General features: G+C 41.4%; 1 protein-coding gene across 1 annotated transcript in view; it reads left to right on the forward strand.

Moving 5' to 3' along the window:
• Positions 1–20198, forward strand: part of LOC106534979 (Down syndrome cell adhesion molecule-like protein 1) — a gene marked incomplete at its 5' end in the record, with an annotated part of 52327 nt that overhangs the window by 5672 nt on the left and 26457 nt on the right. The window contains 4 exons of the mRNA XM_014031814.1: positions 16318–16464; positions 17293–17571; positions 19403–19678; positions 19786–20082. Of these exons, the coding sequence (XP_013887268.1) occupies positions 16318–16464; positions 17293–17571; positions 19403–19678; positions 19786–20082 (999 nt within the window). The remainder of the gene's footprint in view (positions 1–16317; positions 16465–17292; positions 17572–19402; positions 19679–19785; positions 20083–20198) is intronic.

Here is a 20198-nt window from a genome sequence, read left to right on the forward strand (position 1 = left end):
GTGTGTGTGTGTGTGTGTGTGTGTGTGTGTGTGTGTGTGTGTGTGTGGTAATAACCTTTCCTTCAAGGAGTCCAAGGCCTTTACAGCTTTCAAAGTTTTGTGTAGGAATTTCTGCACATTTGCTTTTTCTTGTTTACGGAATACGTTTTTAAATCTTGCCATGATTTTCAAACATACACGGACAATTTTATGTGTCTGTTTGTGTTGTCTGTGTGTGTGTCTGCATGTTGTCAACAGGCTCTGGGTGTAATTAGGAGTATATAGGTCAGCTGATGAGCAGTCAGTGTGAGAATTGGAGGCTGAACACGATGAGCTGCTTACAGAAATAAACATTTTGTTATTTTTTTACACTAAGAAATGTAGCAAATACTTTTGTCATAATTTGTTTTTTTTTTCTTTTCATTGTTGCCTTGACACACTCACTTACACCTGTTCCTGATTTCATTAGGGCTGATGTCTTGTTTTTACTCATCTGCCTCAGTTCATTTAATCTCTCACTTCTCACTCATCTACAGTCTGGATTTGTGGTTTTATACCATGTCTGGTTCTCCTCTGTGTCTCTTGTGTCTTTTGCTGCCAAACCAGCTTTTTGTTTTGTCATTTCTACAGCCCTCTTGCCCTTGGGTTTAACTCTCCTCATAACCATGACACCACTTCCTGCTAAACAACACAGTGACATCATCGTCATCATCGCTGTCATTCTCATCATCATCATCATCCCATAAATCATCTGAATGTTTAAAACAGCTCATGATATAAATTACAGCACAGAGGCACAAATGATACTCAAACAGCTGAATCTCATGTTAAAACAAAGAGGTTTTTTATTACCCATATTGCCCATGTCTTTGTCTGTTAGCAAAATATCTCATGAACAAATAGATGGATTTAGTGAAATTCTCTGTAAGCAATCATTAGTTGTGCCTCTACCTTGTAGAGACAAACCAATTTAAGATGGCCACCACAGCTACTTGAACATATAAAACACATGAATGGGAATAATCCAGACTTATTTACAGATATTGAGCTAAAACTTGYTATGGTAGTAGCTAAGAGTKYTCCACAATACGGTCAATGACCACTAACTGATTGCACAAGATCTTTCTTTAAAACTTTTCCATTATCCACTGAATTGACTTGAATCTTTTATAAAGTCATGATAGAATGTCCATCTACAATTTGATTTAAGATGACTTCCTCAGACAAACAAAAGGTCTAAAACTTGGTGTGGTAGTATTTGAGTCGTCCTCACCTCTTGTTTTGAGCTATAAATCCATCCATTCTCGTTATGAGGCTATTTTAGTTGAAAACTGTGATGTGAAATGTGGTAGGTGATATGCATTTCATCAAGTAATCCTAGGCTTTTTAATTGATTCTGGTCTTCAGGTCCTTTTTTAACCACCTCTACAGTCCTGTTTGTGGCCCTGCTTGGCCAGCAGGACTCAGTGTGACCAGATCTAATGAAGATGTGAGAATGAAAATTGATTTTGTGACTGAAAAGCTCTTTGAGTGTGAGTGAGTGTGCCTGATTGCTTGTCACCGTCTCCGGAGCTCCTTTTCCTTCAAACGGCACAGCAGGAGGTGCTGGGAGCCGATCCGGGCTCAGCAAAGGCGAACATGTGGGTTTATTTCTTCACTTAGTCGAGATCTAATTTTATCACCCAACGTGTTTACATTCAGGGTGAGAAATGACAACGACACACCTCGGGGCCACAACAAGAAATACAGTTAAAAAAGAGAGCTTTGTGGGGAAACGAAACAAAATAAATTCAACAGAATGAGATTATTAAAGACATGTCACCTGCCACCTTTTGTGTTGGAGTTTTAAACCAGTCATTTTATGCTGAGAAATGATGTTGTTAGAGCTATTTTGGTCTGACCATGAAAATTGTGTGTTGACTGTTATTACCACATCAAATTTTAGTTCAATATCTAAACTAGATTGAAATACAGTGAATATCCACAAGTTATGTTTCACAGTTTGTGGACTCAGTCTTTCGCAGATTTTTTTTAGAACCTAAATACCAGGAATTTGCTGTAATCCCTGAGATATTGCAGAAATCGAAAACAATGTACAATAAAGAATGTCAATTAAAGCTAAATTYTTAACTTAAATGTAAATGTAAAATCAGTTCCATTAAAAAAAAACATAATACAGTAGTACACAGCACATGCCCTGGACCCATGCTTCACTCAGAGCGCAGAAAGTCACTCTCAACACATATTTCAAATTCAAATGATTCACATGAGAAATTTGTTGAAAACTTTCGCATGCCATGCGATGGACACATAATCCTTCAGAGGAAGTTACTTTTTTTGTTGCTTTTTATTATCTAAATCTAACCGAACCTCCGTTGTGCTCTGAATGTCACAAAAATATTTGTTTCTTAGAAATTTCCCACCATCTGCATCCATRGCAGGAAAACACAAAAAGACAAGACATTTCTGTTTTCTTTGAATTTAAAATGCAACTTTTTTTATTTCTTTACTCCACCTGCACTTTTTTTTCATGGTAGAGTCATTAAAAGCAGACGGGGATCATTGGCACAGTCACGTACCGGTCGCAAGGTTGAGTTGATGACATAACACGACGCAGCCGTGCCCTTTGAACCCCAACAGGTTCCATTTTGTCAAACGCACATGTTCCCCCATCTGGTGCATTGTGTGTTTGTGTTTGTGTGCGAGTGTGTCCCCTCGCCTGTCCCATTTTTACGTCCAGCCAGGACAGTGAGGGGGGTTTCGGAGGGGAGGGGTGCGAGCAGACTGACCTATTTCCCTCTCACTTCCCTGTCCCATACTGTACTGTCCCTATAGTTGGGCCGTGTGTGTGTGTGTGTGTGTGTGTGTGTGTGTGTGTGTGTGTGTGTGTGTGTGTGTGTGTGTGTGTGTGTGTTAACCTCATGAGGCTCTGGTGTCCTGCTAGCCTGCGCTGTGATGTGAAGGAGGGGAAGCTGGAGCAGAGACAGGGAGATGAAGGGTTTGTGGACAGGAATAAAAACAACAGTGGGTCACAGAGAGTGTTCAGGCTGCAGATCGAAGCAGCAGAAAGCTAATGAGAGGCTCTGATGAYGAGAGACTGGACCAGCAGATGGCTGCTGCCACATGGTGGACCACAGAAGATGCCCGACAGTGCCCCYTCTAATACACCTGCCGCGCAATTTGCTCATGCTTATGGATTTGCAAAATATTACAATAAATGTGGATGTGAAATCTTGGTCTGAAAACTCAATATTGGCGGGAAACTAAAAGTCTTTGTGAAAGGATTGTTGAAAGTGTATTAAAAGTACATTCAAAAGCTTAAAAGCAAACTAAGGTCAGAAAGTGAGTCACCAGGTGGCGAGGTCACTTACAGGCTACATTACAGATCGATTCTCTGCCCCCCGGGTCCCTGCTGGATGTTAGGACGCTCAATAGACATGACCGCACACAACCTACATCCACGCATGCATTTTCACAGCTCAGAACGCAACGGGCAAGTGGATCAAAGTTGCAAAAATCTAACATCTTGTTTCAGGGAATTTCTCAGAGAGTGTATGTGTTTTTTGTAAACAAATGTTCTTATTAATTTAAAAGCAAAATTTCAATTATAATATAACATTATATTTAAAAATGTTGAGATTAATAAAAAAGGTACTTTACTTATCTACCTACCTATTAGGTTATAGGTTTACATATTTAAAGGACAATGATCACAAACAGAAAGGTTTTGAAGTGTATTTCATTCAAATAGCTATCAATATTTGGCATTCTATTGAACATGAAATCAGTCATAGAATGTGGAAAAATGGGCAGAAGTCTATTTTTTATTGACCTTAATGTAACAGGCAAATCCCACTGAGCTCACAGACCTCTTTTGCAAAGAAGGCCTGGGCCTGAAAACAGCCTAACATGCATGTTTTTATTCTGTGAGAGAAAACCAGAATACCTGGAGAAAACCCACACAAGCTCAAGAAGAACATGCACACTTCGCACAGAAAGACTCCAGGTCTGAACCGGGGTTCAAACCCTGGACCTTCTTGCTGTGAGGTATCAGTGCTAACCACTGAGCCATCATGGAAGAAATCTTCATCCTCCAGGTTAGGTTAATAGCTAGCCTGACTGGTGTGAAAGTACACAACATTCAWGGATTATAAACTTTTACAAATTTGCATGACACCATTTGTTTAGTTGTTCATTGTTTATCCTGTCATTGGTGCAGAGGCAGCTGATTYWTTCAGTCGACATGATCATGTCTAGRCAAGRAAAATTTATAAACTTAGCTTTGATGAAGACTTTTGGTTTTGTCCTTTGTGCTCTTTGACTAATGTAATGACTGATAAGGGATTAACTAATGATAAATGTTAGAGAATCACAGAAACATTTGAACAAGGCTTAATAATAAAGTGCTCTGGTTTTAAAGTTGTCTTACTTGCCACATATAGATATACAAACAAAACTGAGTCATCTGCATACATTAAAACTTCAGAATAATTTCCAGCACTATTCATGTACGTCATGTTCAAAGTGCTCCAGTCTTCTCTGTGTACATTCTACAGTGGTAGCTCTGAGCTATTAAAACATGATTATTGCCATAAAACTCCTCGTGGTGTCAGGGAGGTAGCTGATAAAGTCAGAGAGACCTCATGGAGAGCAGCAGTGTGTGAGGACACAATGTCTGTTTGTGCAGGAAATCTGTGCTTGCGCTCTCAGAACAAGAATACATTAATAGATACACTCGTCTGGAACACCACAGACTCMTGTAAACACCGGTCGGACACACACACTCGCATGCAGTCAGTACAAGTGTACAAACCACGAATGCACCCAACACCACCCCCCACCCCGCTAAAACGCAACACAATAAAGCCATTTTCAGATTTTGCATGACGCTGCCCGAGTACGGCGAGCTCATTAAACATTAACTCTGGGTACATTAAGGCTGCGGCGTGCCCCGCTGTGTGATGCCTGTCCTGTTGTTGTGGGTGCATCGGGACCTTGTGGGACAGAAGAGGACGAGGAGCACGTGGCATCCCCGGGGCTTCTAACAACCCATCGACCATCACCCCCCCCCTCTTCATCATCGGGTCACACATCATCCCTCTCTCATCTCTGTCCCATGTGGCACGCAGCAGGCCGCAACATGGGCGGGGGCTTTGCGGGGGCTACATCATGCAGATGAAACTGCTGAAATTGTTTACATGCYAACCGTTAACTCCGAGTTGCTTCCTGCAGAACGGTTTGCTTGCCTTGAAATGGAATCAGAACGAGTTGGTTTGCCGCTGTTGGCTCTTTCTTCACGTTCTGCGGGTATTTTTTACCCCCTTCCTTCTTATTTGCCCCGGTGAAAGCTGGAGCAGGGCAGGAACAGATGGAGTGCTGGCAGCCATCTTTTACTCAGTTAGGTTGAGCAGGCACGTGGGTGGGTGTGTTAATTAGCACAAATAAGTGCATGTGCCTGCATGTGTGTGTTGTCTGTGTGCACAAGGGGCACAATAGGCATAATTATATCTGCTTGAGAGGCCCAGTTGTGTGTGTTTGAGGGGAGGGGGTGGATGTGGGGGGGGCAAAGAGGCGGAGTTCAGCAGTGGTCCCCCGAACACAGGCTTTGTGTGTTCAGAGCAGAGGGCTGACAAGTGTCGACTATTATTGACTATTTACACACTGCCACACTCGCCTGCTCACGTGCACTTAACTCACATAAAGCACATACTCCACCACCGCTGCCGCCACCGTCGCTCCCCTCCGCCTCGTTTCTCTTTGTGTCTCCATCAAACACACACACAGGGGGCTGCATGGGCATGTTTACAGTGTGTCAGTGTATCAGTGTCACTCAGTGTAAGAGGGAAAGATGGGAAAGCCCCCTGCGAGCACATCACTCTGACAGAAATCTGGCCACTCTTTCACCCTTAAAGCAGATCTGAGTTGGTGCGCGGCAGCTGAGGAGGACGAGGCGCAACTGTGGGATGTGTGTTTTTATGTACAGGTGTCATAAAGGCCTAAAGAAAATACATAGTTTATACCAAAAATTGATTGTGGTAACAGTTTATGCACAAAAGAAATGCAGGAAAACAAGATTGCAGCTCAGAAAGTTTGGAGTCAAACATCTTTTTCTGTTTGTTATAAGTTCAGATCTTTGGAGGTGAATTCTGTGAAAAAGTTATAGACAATCAATATCTAGTTTGTTGTAGAAAGCTATTTGAAGAATTTCAATTTGGAGAAACAGTTTAGTTCTGACAGAAATGACGAGCTAATGATTAAAATAAAAGTGGATCGCTGCTGTCCTAAAACTCTCATAWGTTTCCCAGCAGATCAAACCTTCATATCATCATTAATTTCACATTGCACAGTTATTCTGGCAAAAATATTATTAGAAGTCATCCAGGTTGCACTGGAAGTGCTACAGCTAGCTGCTTGCTACATTTTTTTTTGCTTGCAAGCAGCCATATAATATGTAAATACCCATGTATTGTAAATGTACTGTAAATTACAGCATTACACAGAAGGTGTGAACTATTGCTTTAAGATTATAACCGTTTATTGCGGACAGAAGCTTCAACAATTATTGACATCTACATGGGCCTCGTGTGGTCTAACTTATGTTGGTACTGGTACTCAGTGTCCACATTTTATTGAAAATAAACAAATGATTTCTCACCATCTCTGTGAAAGATAGTCACTAATCTGCCCTTTGAGTCATTAGAAGAATTGAAAGCAGGAAGTCTCGTGTCAAGGCTTAAAGTGAAAGGAGTGGAGAGCTTATGTGGCCTGGAATGGGGGTAAGAAATAGGATTTGAGTAAAGAGGTTTGGACTTATTTCTTCTGCATCCTTCCATTCTTTTTGTTAAGGCTAACGAAAGAGGGATTAGTGTTTGGAGATTACTGCCAGCTCTACGAAGAAATCGTATTTAAGGAAACAGTTGTTTACTGAAATGTCCAGAGCCATTGCAGGGAAGTTTGGATCTGATTTTCAATCTCCTGTCTCTGAAAATTGCTGCTTTTCATAATGTTAGTAAAATATTTTAATCCTGCTTTTTGAAATGGCTCCACTTGTGAGCGTTCGGTAACTGTATCCCACATGTTCGTTAGGTATAATGAGATAGCTACAAACTAGCAATACAAACTAAGCTTCTGAATGTGATAATAAAAGTTATTTATTTTTGGCGTTTACAATGAACTCTGGAGTCACTTTGATGAATAGACTCCTGGTCTGTGATGTCTCTGTGAATGTAGCGGGATGCTCAGAGACTGTGAGGAGTCGTGATCAGGGATCAAACAGGATCCCTGGTGGTTAACAAAGTGCCATGTCGCTACACGACCTTTCAATCAGACCTATCGATCTGCCACGCTATTAGCTGTCCAAACACACTCAGAGGTCAAATCAGCACTGCAGGCCTGGATTGACTCCTGTAGATGTGAAGGTGGCCAGAGCTTCAGTGATGTAATGTGATGGGAGAGCTTGTGAAAAGCACCCAGCGTTGTTGGTACATGCAAAATGTTGCAATCACACAAGTCGATAACTCAACATTCGTACAGTCCAGCCAAATTCTCTTTAAGATTAGAGTTCGAGGACGTTTTTAAGGTCAAGGAGTGAGTATTTAATATCAACTGGAAATAATAGCAAAAAAATGTAATCACAATTATTCATGGCATTTAGCCAATAACAGTTATTAGGCAATTGCACTTTGACAGGGTGCCTGTTTAGTCCGCTTTAATCAAACTCTGTTTTGTTTGACTAGAATGTCTGGTTCATTTGGGGAGGTGTGAATGCATAACTGAACTCAGATGCTGACTAAAAATGCAAACTCTGGTCCATCTACAAACCTAGGTCCCAGCTCGGTTGACGTGAACTCTGGTGCATCCATGTGCATGCCAAGCGGACGGTACACCACTGCAAAAGCAAGAAGCAGTTCACGCCACTAGAGCCCTCTCAGCCAACTTGTGTGAAAAACAGCATTCTCTATGGTTTTCTGCCTTATCTTCCTCTCATTCTGAGCTCATTGTTGAAGAGTGTTTGTTTGGCAGGTTTGCCAAAAACAAGAGAGAAATCCTAAAACCGCTAAAATCTGATGTCACTACACGGTTGTTTACATTTCGTGAAGAAGGAAGTTGTGCTCASCGTCATGTTCAGTTTTTCGTGTCGTTTCCTTCAGTGGTTCTTGGTGCAGCGCCACCACAGGCGAGGGGGTAAAAAGGTTGTTCAAAGTGTTTTGCTCATTTGTGAAAGTGAACCGCACCAGCTGAAAATGTAACAAATGTTGCAATTTTGGTCCCAAATCAAACCGAGTCTACCGGACTATCAGGTGTAAAAACACCCTAAACCAGTTACCCAGTGTTCTAAAATTATACTTACAAATCGTCAAAAATAACTTCTTCATTCAAACCGCATTATCTCCTGCCACTTCTTACTCATAAAAGATCTTAAAACTGACTGAGCGCATTGTGGATTCTCGGCTGAGAAGATTTGTTTCCACCATTTGACAGAGGAGAGTTTGTTGTAGCCGACGCTGTGGCCTCAGCCTGCAGTTTACGGCGGCGCTTCAGGTGGTTAAACAAATTTGTAGCGTTAGCTCCTCACTGTCTTCCTTGTTGTTATGTTATGGGCTTACATGCGTGAACAATCCTAGTATTTAAACTTTATCAAAAAATTTGTGTTTAAATATTTGGTATAGCTTTTTATTTTGCACCGAGTCTTGGTCAAAATAATAGAACCCTACTACCGTAATTGTTTTATTTTTTGCAATGCTTTTTTGTTTAACCCAAGTTAGCTTATGGAGTTTTGTTTGACACGTGACCTATAGGAAACTGTTTACAAATAAATAAAACAGACACATATGACTTTTTAGGAGAGTCATGGTTTGTTTAAAAAATAATCAAAAATGCCATTCAGCTTTTATTTTCCTGTTGTACTAAGATCTTCATATTGAGATGCGTATATCACCCATGCTTATACCTCTTAAAATCTACGTTATTTTGAAACTGTTATTTGATCCCTAGACTCTGTTTGCATTTTAGGTCATTGACTGTTTTATCTGGTAAACATGCTAAATCAGTGTGTGGTAGTGTGTGTGTCAGCACGTGTGTGTGTGTGTGTGTGTGTGTAGCAGCATTTATGTTCTCTGTCTCTCTGACTGGCTCTGGGCTGGGCAGTGACACTCCTCTGCCACCAGCACTCTAATAGGGAGAGACCAGGCAGCTCACTCTGGGCTGCTAATGCAGCTCACTGCCCCGGGCCATGGGCTAAGCTGGAGTACACTGCGTGACACACACACACACAGACACAGACAAAGACACAAACACACATCTGATGGCAGACAGTACACCCAACAACGCCTCTTGTCGGCATCAAAATAAGGTGAAGGGTCGATGGCTCTCTGCCACCAAATGTTTACTTAGTGACTTTGTTTTAGAGCTCTGTTTGTGTTTAAGTCAATTAGCAGTTCAGAAGTTATTAGGACATCAGTAAAGTGTAGGTGTGTGGACCGTAGAGGCATGTGTCTGGATGGTTTATTGTGTGTATGTAGTTTGTCTCTCGCGGGACTCTCATTATCACTGCTGTCCCAGATGTCACCAAGAACATGAAACAAACGTCATGAATAATGGAGTCCTATTTCTACATCTCTCCCTATTTCTCTCCTCTCCACCCCCTCGTCCCTCGCTTTCCTCTGATGCTTGCGCCTGTTTCCTAATCTCGCTGCCTGGAGACAGTCCGTTCAGATTTACGCAGCATCATCGGCCCGTCTGCTTCGGACATTGCATCTCTGCAGCTTATATTTGTCTTTTGCGTGCAACCGGTTTTAAGTCCGTTCCTGATGGTGCGTTCAGACTCTCCACGGGGCCCTCCACAGCATCCCCTCCCCCAGTGTTGACTGTTTAAAAGTCACGTAGGGCGAATTGGGACAGAGGGGCCAGTGGAGCAGAAGAGATGTGGTCCCATCGCAGAGGAAACTGGACCTTGCTCCATCGATGTCTCCCCGCTTCTTCAACCCCCCACTTCTGTCCCCTCAACTTTTTCCAGCATCCTCCCCGCTCATAGAGGGTCGAGATAACAGAGGTGGGAGGCAGGGCTGGGGAAACATGATTGAAATGTGAGGTAAGCAGTCAGAATTGCTTAGGAGAGAGGACAGCAGTCAGGATTAGACAGTGAAGCGTGGCTTTTTAATGAAAACATGACAGAGCTGCAGCTTCTTCCAGCGTCCTGCGACCCGACCCCTCCTTCCTGGAAAACGAACAAGTGACAAAGGGATGAGTGAGGAAGAAGAGGGAGCTGAGTGCTGAGATTCAGACGTTGCTCATGCCGCGTTAGACTTAACTGGCATATTGATTCACGCTCTGTCCGAAGAGTTCGGTCTCCTTAACAAAGTCTCTTTCATGGAGGAGATGCAGCAGGGTGGGCTCCCATTGGACGATCACTAGGGCCAATAAAACCTGCTTTGAATGTGATGTGAATTTTTTTCTTTTCCTTCTCCTCTCTTGCTTTCCAAATCAAATCACGATGTAAATATTTATTCAGCGCTGCCCATTTTCTCCTTCACATGCTTCTCCTCTACAATACTGGACTACCGCCATTCCCCGACTTTGCAGTGCTAATTTTAACCTGTAGTTTATTAATTTTTCCGCCTGCAGGGAAATATTTTTGTCCTATTTTAAGCTCGCTGGGTGTTTCTGAGTGTGCGTACGTGCCTGTCAGAATTTGCGGGCGCTGAGCATATTCCAGCTCTGCAGAGAATATCTCCGGAATACGCTGCGCTTTTTCCTTTCTTTTTTTTTCTGTCTCTTTCGTCTCCTTTCTGTGACAGTCACAAGTCTTTGATCCGCTCCTCCTTCCCTACCGTCTCTTCACCTTCTTTCAAATTCTTCTCTGCAAACTGCTGTTAGGAGTAAATGTATGAAGTAGGGGGAAATAATGAAGGGTTGATTTGATAAATTCACATTTAGAATACTTTGTGTTTGAACTAAAACTTTACAAATAATCACAATTTAACTGCAGACTTCAAGGAACCAACTAAATTCAATATTCATGTGAATTTGCAGCCTCACATAAACCTCAAATACCTACTAGGGTGCCCGATGTTTACTCCTTTGAAGGTTAGAAATACTTGTGTTTAATTTACATTTTAGCTCAACATTGTGACACATCGGACTGGACTTAATCCTTGAAATATTTTAAACACCAGCTTGATTTGGTTACCACTATTTCTTGTCCAGTCACTGCCTTTATGTTAAACAATACCTGTCATCCATTAGTGACCAGTGCACCTGTTGACTGTTCACATCTTTAGTCTTTCTCAGTCTTTGCCAGGTTTTTGTTTAAACAGACAGTTTGAGTGAATAAAAAAGCCTTAGGACACTCTTTTATTTCAGAAAGAAAGGGCAAAATTACATATCTGAATACCACAGGTGATAGGCCTATCTTTTAGAACGTCTGCTAATGGCAGCCCTCTTGAAAGCCATCATATTGGACCAAAATAAAAGGGTGACCTGTGACTTTTGACTCACCCTGTATATGCTGTTGGTTTGCCAGTTTTCCTGTTTAGCTTAGTTCCACACAGCAGACAGGTGTGGGCCAGATCTGGTGTAAAGCTGGTACTGCTGTCATGCCACGTAGTTTGTCAACTATATGGTGATGGTCCATGCATGGACCACCTCTGGCAAACCACATCTGGGCCACCAAAGGGCCGTCATTCTTTGCATTTTCTGGACTGAGTGTTAGAGTGTTCAGTGCTGCACGTGGGCCAGAACTGGGCATGGAGTTTTGTTATTTGCTGAGCTTTTGAATCTGCCTCCTTTGTGGCTCCATTTGCTCCTCAAACACAACAACCACTACCCATCATGACTGTTGGCAGTTAGTGACCTTTGTTTTATCTCATTTTCTTATTTTGCTTCTTCATAGGAGCACCTAATGAGATTGGAAAGGCATACAGAAAATACAGAAATTGGTCAAAATCTGTGTTGAGCAAGATAAAAGTAGAAGAAACAGGTTGTAGTGGTCCAACATAAGGAAACTAGTGATGTGAGTTCAATAGTGCATTACRAAGGTGTTTCAGTGAGTTTGTTTTTGGTTCTGTTTTAGACGGTAGAACCATTAAAATTTGATGCTTGCTGTCTGTAATTCACTGAAAAAGATCCTTTTCTCTCGTCGCTGCAAAGAGTGCAACAAAAGGTGATATCTCACTGGGCTACAATTTTTGGAGGTTAGTTGGCAACCCAAAATTTTTAGAAAAAAATGCACATGTTCAATTGCAGATCCACTTAACCCTGAGCATTTGCAACAGGTATGTTGTGCAGCAGTGTTTTGCTTGGTTTATTTTTGTATGCGTGCTTTGGAAAATTGCATTCTAGGTCGTTCACGTTGTTTGTTGTCCACCTCCACCCACATCATACCTGCCTCAGCTTGCCTTGGCATTCACCCCCATTTGTATGATTTAATCTACTGTAGACTTTTGAAATAAAGATAAGCAGATTTASGCCAGTTTTTAAATAAATAATATTTATGGAGAATAGCTGTGAACATTTCGAGACATTCTAAAGAGTCTTTTGCAGATGCCTTTTCCCAATTAGTCACTAGCAGTCACAGCCTGGTATGAWAATACTTTTAGCGGTGGTAGCAACAACCATCAGGTTTTCTAACCTTGGCCTTCTCCAAAGTGTACAAAATGTTCCAAACACCGGATGTCAGTGCAGAAAATACTTGTAATTCTTGTTTTTTTAAGTCAGGAAGAAATTGCTTGTGTCCACATTGAGATTATTAACAACTAGATTATAAACCCARACCTCTGGAGGAATTGCGTCTTTTAAAATAAGCAGGTCAGATTCACTATCTGAAAGCTGCATTTGATTGTAAAAAGACTTGTCTTTGTTTCAMTTCTCAGTCTGCACAAAACGAAGAGCTCAAAAGTCCCATCATCCAAACCAAAAAGTGCACACAAAATTTCACACATCTTCTGAATTTGTACGCAACTCAAAGGTCGCAGAAAACTCACCACCYTGTAAGAATTTAGCCATATCTTGCTAAATACTTTTTTTTCATCCAAACGATTTCAGCAGAAATTTTAGGCCAGCTTTTCTCTGCCGTCGCCAAACTACAAAGGTTTCCACTGTTGCCGTCAGCCTCAGCGGTTGTAAAGCACAATGCAATTTAATAATTGGTGAAAGTACATGAAAATCTTAACACGATGGCAGTAAAAAAAGGGCCCTAGCAACAGGGAGAGGATGAAGGAAGAGTTAGAGTGAGAGGGTGTGTGTGGTGAGGGGGGTGGGGGGTGGGATGCAGAACATCAATAAATAATGGCCCTGCTGAGGAAGTGGAAATATGGGCCTCGTTATCTTTGCACCGACGCCTTCATTTGCATGTGAGAAAATGAGGCTGCTGCTAACACACACGCACGCACACACACACACACACACACACACACACACACACACACACACACACACACAGCTACAGTATATGTTCTATTTATAGACGATGTCATACTTTTCGTTTTTTTTTTTTTTTTCATTTACATACAAACATTTACTTTGCAATTTTGTCACCATTTCCTTTATCTGTTTTTGGAATTTATTTCAGCAGCAGATCTGTTTTGTGACAAGGCTTCCATTTTGTTCCAATAAAACAAAAAGTCAAGATAAACTTTTATTGCATTTGATGTTTTTCATGTTATATTTTAATGTCTGACCAGTTTAACAACACCAAGCTTTGGGTTTTGATTAATTGGCTTTTATTATAACTGATTTGTAGATATGTATGCTATTTGAATTTACTCATTTAGACAATTTATAAAAGTGGAAATATGAATGTAAAATATGAGAATATTGGTTTAATTGGAAGCTTGATATTTACCTGGTCTGTGAACTATCAAAACAAATAAATTTGGTTTGCAAAAATACGAAGAGATTTGAATATTTTTTGGCTGATTTTAAATTGTGAAATAAAGTATTATGTACTTCATTCTTGGCTTTATGCATCATAAAAAATCTAGTTCGGTGGTTCCATAAAAAAATGCTAATAGTTCCCATCTGGACTACATCTGCACATAAGTATCGTGAACATTTTTGCTTCGGTTTTTCCCTGAATTCATCTCACTGAAGCCAACCAAACTCCTGCAGGATCGGACTCCTCAAGGCAATGGCACTTTTTCAAACAGCTTTGTAGGTAAAAAAAATTAAACTGTAAAAAATATAAGTTAAACAAAAAAAATAGGTTGTTGAAAAATACAGTTTAAAATTGGGGAAAAAAGGTGCTGATTTCTAATTTTTTTGCCTTCTTGTTGAGCTCAGTCAGTGTTTTTTCCATAAATCTGCTCAGTTTGTTATGGTCCATTACTGAAGGTGATAAAGTTTGTCTGTCTCTTTGCAAAATATTTCATGAACCACTGGATAGATTTTAAAGAAACCAGTGCTTATAAAATTATTCCCCCTCTAGCACATGGGTGTCAAACTTATTTTCGCTGAGGGTCACATTATGGTGGTGCTCAAAGCGCCATTTGTAATTAATTGTGACATTTTGTGTTTAACTTCTACTAAATACAAAACGTCATGTTCATCCTCTCAATAACTGAGCTCTATGTGATATTTACTGGATAGAAACAGCATTTTAATACGTCTTCTTATAAACACCGAAAAGTACTATGTGTACGACTGACTATATGTAAAATATATAAAACAGAAATTCTATTAAAAGTAAAAGTAAAAGAGTTTTAATCACGGTTGAGTTGTGGTGAGTAGCGGCCATCTTGACTCTCCCACTTCCCGACAAGAAATTCTCACTGGAGGGACAGATGTAATTCACGATCAATACTGGCTTTAAAGCAGCATACACTCATTTTAAGACATTAATACACTTTGAAGCTCTTACAAGCCGCATAAAATTCTATGGTGGGCTGAATTTGGCCCGCAGACCTCGTGTTTGGCACATGTTCTTCACCCACCTGAGCTTTATGTGAGTTTCAACAATAAAGCCACCATTGAAGAAAACCCAAATTAAATCTCAATTAGAGTCCCTAAACAATCTAGACAGACTCTAGTCAAAGACAATTTACAACTTTTACTAAAAAATAGTGATACCCAGCGCCTGTTTCACTTTATCTAGTCAAGTAAAAGTGAAAAAAGCTGAATGAGTGCAGTGATTTAAGTATTTAATATTTTACTCTTTCTGCCACTCTGCACTGAAACTAAGAGCAAGTGACGAAGAGAAAAGATGAGAAGATGGACAATGSGAGAGTTCAACACAAACATGAAAATGAGTCCGCTGAGTTAGGATGGTCAGACAGCGAGCAGGGTAATGTGATGTGTGTTGTGTAATCAGCATCGTTTCAGAGCTTGCAGTTGGGATGAATTTGGTCCTCTGCTGAGGACCGAGGCAAAATGTGTGGCTCTGACAGATCCAGCTGACTCCCACCTCCTCCCCCCGTTCGCTCTCCCTGCCTGTGTCAGAGTGTTGTGACAGGCATGTCTTCGGTGTTGTGGGAGTAGCAGACTTAAAGTGCTCATTATCCTGTAAGACTTCATTCTGGGGGGCAAACAAAGGCTGCTGTAAAATTGCAGCCTGTGCCTCCTATTAGGTTATGCAGCACATTTGATGCAAACACACGCACAGTCCATAACTGCTACCTTCAACGTGCCCCGCTCAACCTCTCTGACCGGCAAACACGTTTCTGTTTGGCTCAGACAGTGATGCAGATGAACACATTTGTAGGCATCTGGATCCAGCTGCRAACCTGCAGTTTGGATGTTAAACAACAAAACTGATAACTAAACCTTTAATATCTAAACCYACTTTATTTTTGCATGGCAGCCAGCTCAAAACATGCCACAATAAATCTGGTAAATGTATGTGTTTATGTGGTGATTTCATATGTTTAACTTTATAGGATGTTTGGTCATTAACCTATGAGGATAGTTTCCTCTATCAAACGTTGTCATTTATTGCTTCTTTGAACTATAGAAGTGTGTGAAAGCTGTATTTCTAAACTACAAATATGGCAACACAAAACAAATATTGATACCTGATTTATTATTTCTTCAGAACAGCTTTAGGGTCATGTAGATAGTTGGGAAATTACAGCGTGTGTAGCAGGAGATGGTCTGTCTGATGTCGTCCATGTGAGGAGGAAGTGACCGATGGGTGTCCTCCAGGTCCTGATGGAGAGCCAGGTTTTAGTTGTCAGCATCATTAGGCAGGAAGTGACAACTGTTCAGGCAGCTGTTTGTCTTCAGTGCAACATGCTTTTGCAATAAGCACGATGTGATTGTGCCAGAGTGTCAGAGGGAAGGTGAAAGCAGTTTTACAGGATGCTTGTGATTATCATTACGTTTCTCTGCTGAATGTGTCTTCCTCAGGTAACCGGTTCTCCCTGACCTCCTTTGGGGCTCTTTACATCTCTGATGTCCAGAAGGAGGACGCCCTGTCCACGTACCGCTGCATCACCAAGCATAAGTACAGCGGTGAGACACGACAAAGCAACGGGGCCAGGCTGTCAGTCATGGGTGAGCTGCTGCTTGTTGTTTGTTTGCTTTTGCTCTTTTGTTTTATTGTGTAACTGCTGAGTCAGCATTCACACTATTGTTTCCTGTTTTTTTTTTCTTCACGCTTTTTCCAATATAAGGACTTCTTCATATGTTGTGCAGTTTTAGCCGTTCAAACTCATTGTTTTTGTTGATGTCTGCTTCAGCATACTTCCTCTATTTATGTCTTATTTTATTTAAAACTTTTAGTTACCATTTTTTTATTTGTAGCTGCTACCTTCAGCTTTTATCAAGCCATTTGAGCTAAATTTTGCTACTTTTTTATCCAGCCATTGCTACTTTTATCTGCTATGTAACCTTTTTTCTGTTTTTTTCTGGCCTTTTGCTACTTTTAGCATTTAGGTGTTTTGCTACTATAAGCTAGCATTTRACTACTTTTGGTTTTTAGTTAACATTTTGCTCCTTTTTGTTTTGAGCTAGCATTTTGTTACTTCAGCTTTCCTAGATTGTTTTTGCTGCTTATGTTTTATTCACTTTCTATTTTTTTATCTAGGTTTTTGTTTGATTCAGGTATCCTTATTCTAGTTATATTTTTTGTTTTTTTCTGTTATTTTTGACTTTGAGCTAATAAGCATCTTGTTACTTTTATCATTTAATGAGTGTTTTGCTTCTTTTAACTTTTAGCTATTTTCTATTTTTAACTACAATTTGTAGTTTGCAGTGGTTGGCTACTTTTAGATTTTGGCTAGTATTCTGCTTCTTTAAGCCCTAACAACTTTCCATTAACACTCAGCATTCACAGCTTGTTTTAAACTCAGTATAATCATGTGAGCCTATCTCTACTCTAAGACCCCAGTGAGTCCTCGCCCGCCATCTTGGACAGTTTCCAAGCAGGAGAGGTGTATGCAGGCCAGAGCATTGAGCTCCCCTGCGCAGCGGGCGGATACCCCAGCCCCACCGTGCGCTGGCTGAAAGACGGCCGGCCGCTGCCCTCGGACGCTCGCTGGACACGGCGCCTGACGGGACTGACCATCAGCGACCTYAGGCAGGAGGACAGCGGCAGCTACGCCTGTGAGGTCACCAACAGCTTCGGCTCAAAGGAAGTGTCTGGACAGCTTCACGTTATAGGTGTGTGAGCACCATCACACACACACACACCTTGACAAATAATCTGACAGCCTCTTACAGATGCTCTATGAAAGAGTCAACCTGGCAGAAGAACACACACTTCTAGTCCCTTTTTTTTGAGACACGTGTCTAGATGGTCACACTTCAGGCGTGTGTGCAACAAATGTGTGTGAGCTGTTTGATGCCCCATCATATCAGACCTCAAAAAGAGAGACAGGGGCAGTAAATCGCAGAGTCTGACTCCATAACACAGCTGCCAGCGCCTCTCACCGTCAAAACAAAGGGGGCGAGGAAGGTGGAAATGAAGACYAGGGGGTCACGCGAGGGACAATCACACACCCAGACAGTGTTGGAATGAGATTATCTGCAACGTAATAACAGGATAATAAGAGTGGGCCAGATAAATGCACGTTGTGTGAGGTATACGACAAAACAAAGSCAGAGAGGCGAGACAGAGGGAGAGAATAGAGAGGCAGTGAGCTTTGCCAGTGGGCACATCATGGCAGCACACTCTGTGACTCTGACAGGGTGGGGGGGGGGGGCTGGAGAGGCAGCAATGCCCCCCAGCATACACCACCAGCTGCCTTATTGCTCGCTGACATTTGCACACACACACACACGTGCTGTCTTTAACACACAGACACACTTACAAACACACTAGTGGACGGAGATGCGAAGCGATATCTCCAGCTGTTTTTTAATGAGAGTGTCCAACTGATTGAGTCACCGCTGCTGATTGTTCCCTCTCTGTCTGGATGCAAACAGCTACTGTACGCTCAGATCAGTGGGTCACGTTCTGAGTCCACTCTGATGCTTTTAGACTTACTTAGTTGATACAAAGCACTGAGATCCACTGAACATTTGTTTTATATGTCAATAAAAAATGTCTAATCATTGCTTTTATTTGCTTTAGTTACATTCATAATAAAAGTTTTAAAAAATTACAAAAGCGATTTGAAATATTGAAGTTATTTTTTACAGCTTTCTCAGTCATAAACTGATACAAAAGGTCTCCTAATTAAAGAGCAGGGATCTTCAGTTAGTGGCTGCCGGGCTAAATCTGGCCTATGAGCTCATTCAATCCAGCCCTCGAAGTATAAAATGGTTATGAAAAAGCACACTTTAGTCAATCAGAACACTCACTAACAGCTTGTAATTAGGKTCAAATCTAATGCTGAAAGTGCAAAAAAGGGGGATGCAACAGACAGAAAGCAATAGGACTAATTAGCTTAGGAAGAAATGATTATGATAAAAAGCGGAGATGAGTTTGGGTCATACATGAGGTTTTATTTGTCTTACCATTTTTCTGTAAATCCAGATGCCATTTTTTCKTTTACAGAATCTACAAAATATTCTAATTTTTCTAACAAGTTTCATGAAATTTTGCCCTCTGTGGACAGATTGGATATCATTTAGACAACATTTCATCCAAAAATGACTCTCTCATGTTGTTCAGCATTTAGTAAACTGCATATATAAATAAAATGTTTAAAAATGTAGCTAACACATTTTCATTATTTAGTTCACTTTCTGAGTGTAAAATCCTATTAAAAAACATTTTACTGTTATTTAGCTAAAGTAAAAGATTTTTGCACATATTCAATGGATCACAGTAAGTGAATCAATAGTTGGGTCACAAAAAAAAGTGAAAAAGACTCAAAACTTTTAAACCTAAAAGGGGGTTTCAAATCTTTTTTATTTTGATATGGTTCYTTGGGAAATAGTGTTAAAGACCAATGCAGTTGAAAAGAGTTTTTGCATTTTGTTCTGCATGTGTGCTGACATGTTCTGATGTGCATCTTGACCTTGTGTGTGTGTTTGCTTCTCTCAGATCCACTGCGGGTGACCTTGTCTCCTAAGAATCTGAAAACAGGCATCAGCAGCACACTGTTCTTCACCTGCACTGTGGAGGGCTCTCCTGAATACACCATCACCTGGTACAGGAACACAGAGCCTATTGCCGCTAATCAGCACATCTCCATTCAGGGGCAACACAACGACACCCTGCAGATCACAGCGGCGCAAAAGTTCCACTCTGGGGCCTACCAGTGCTTTGCTTCCCGGAAGGGCCACACTGCTCAGGACTTTTCCATTATTTTGTTAGAGGGTGTGTGGACTGTCATGAAACTTAGCAAGCATTAATTCTATGAAAGATAAACTCCATGAATGYATTTTTTAAATCAAAGCTCTCTGTTTCTCCCTGTCCCCTCTCAGATGGTACTCCTCGTATTGTGTCTTCCTTCAGCGAGCGGGTGGTGAACCCCGGCGAACCTTTCTCCCTAATGTGTGCTGCAAAAGGAGCTCCGCCCCCTTCCATCACCTGGACYCTGGACGACGAGGAAGTCGTACGAGACTCCACCTACAAGACCAGCCAGTACACCCTGTCGGACGGCCTCACCGTGTCTCACGTCAACGTCAGCAGTCCGCTCATTCGAGATGGGGGAGTGTATCGTTGCGTCGCACGCAACTCGGCCGGTAGCGCCGAGTACCAAGCGCGCATAAACGTAAGAGGTGCCTGTCTGCTTTTCAATATAAACGCACTCTACACCTAACTCAATACAAACATGCAGGGATAGTGATCTATCTATCTATCTATCTATCTATCTATCTATCTATCTATCTATCTA

Source organism: Austrofundulus limnaeus, unplaced genomic scaffold, assembly GCF_001266775.1.
Source record: "Austrofundulus limnaeus strain Quisiro unplaced genomic scaffold, Austrofundulus_limnaeus-1.0 Scaffold1326, whole genome shotgun sequence".
NCBI classification, from domain to species: Eukaryota; Metazoa; Chordata; class Actinopteri; order Cyprinodontiformes; family Rivulidae; genus Austrofundulus; species Austrofundulus limnaeus.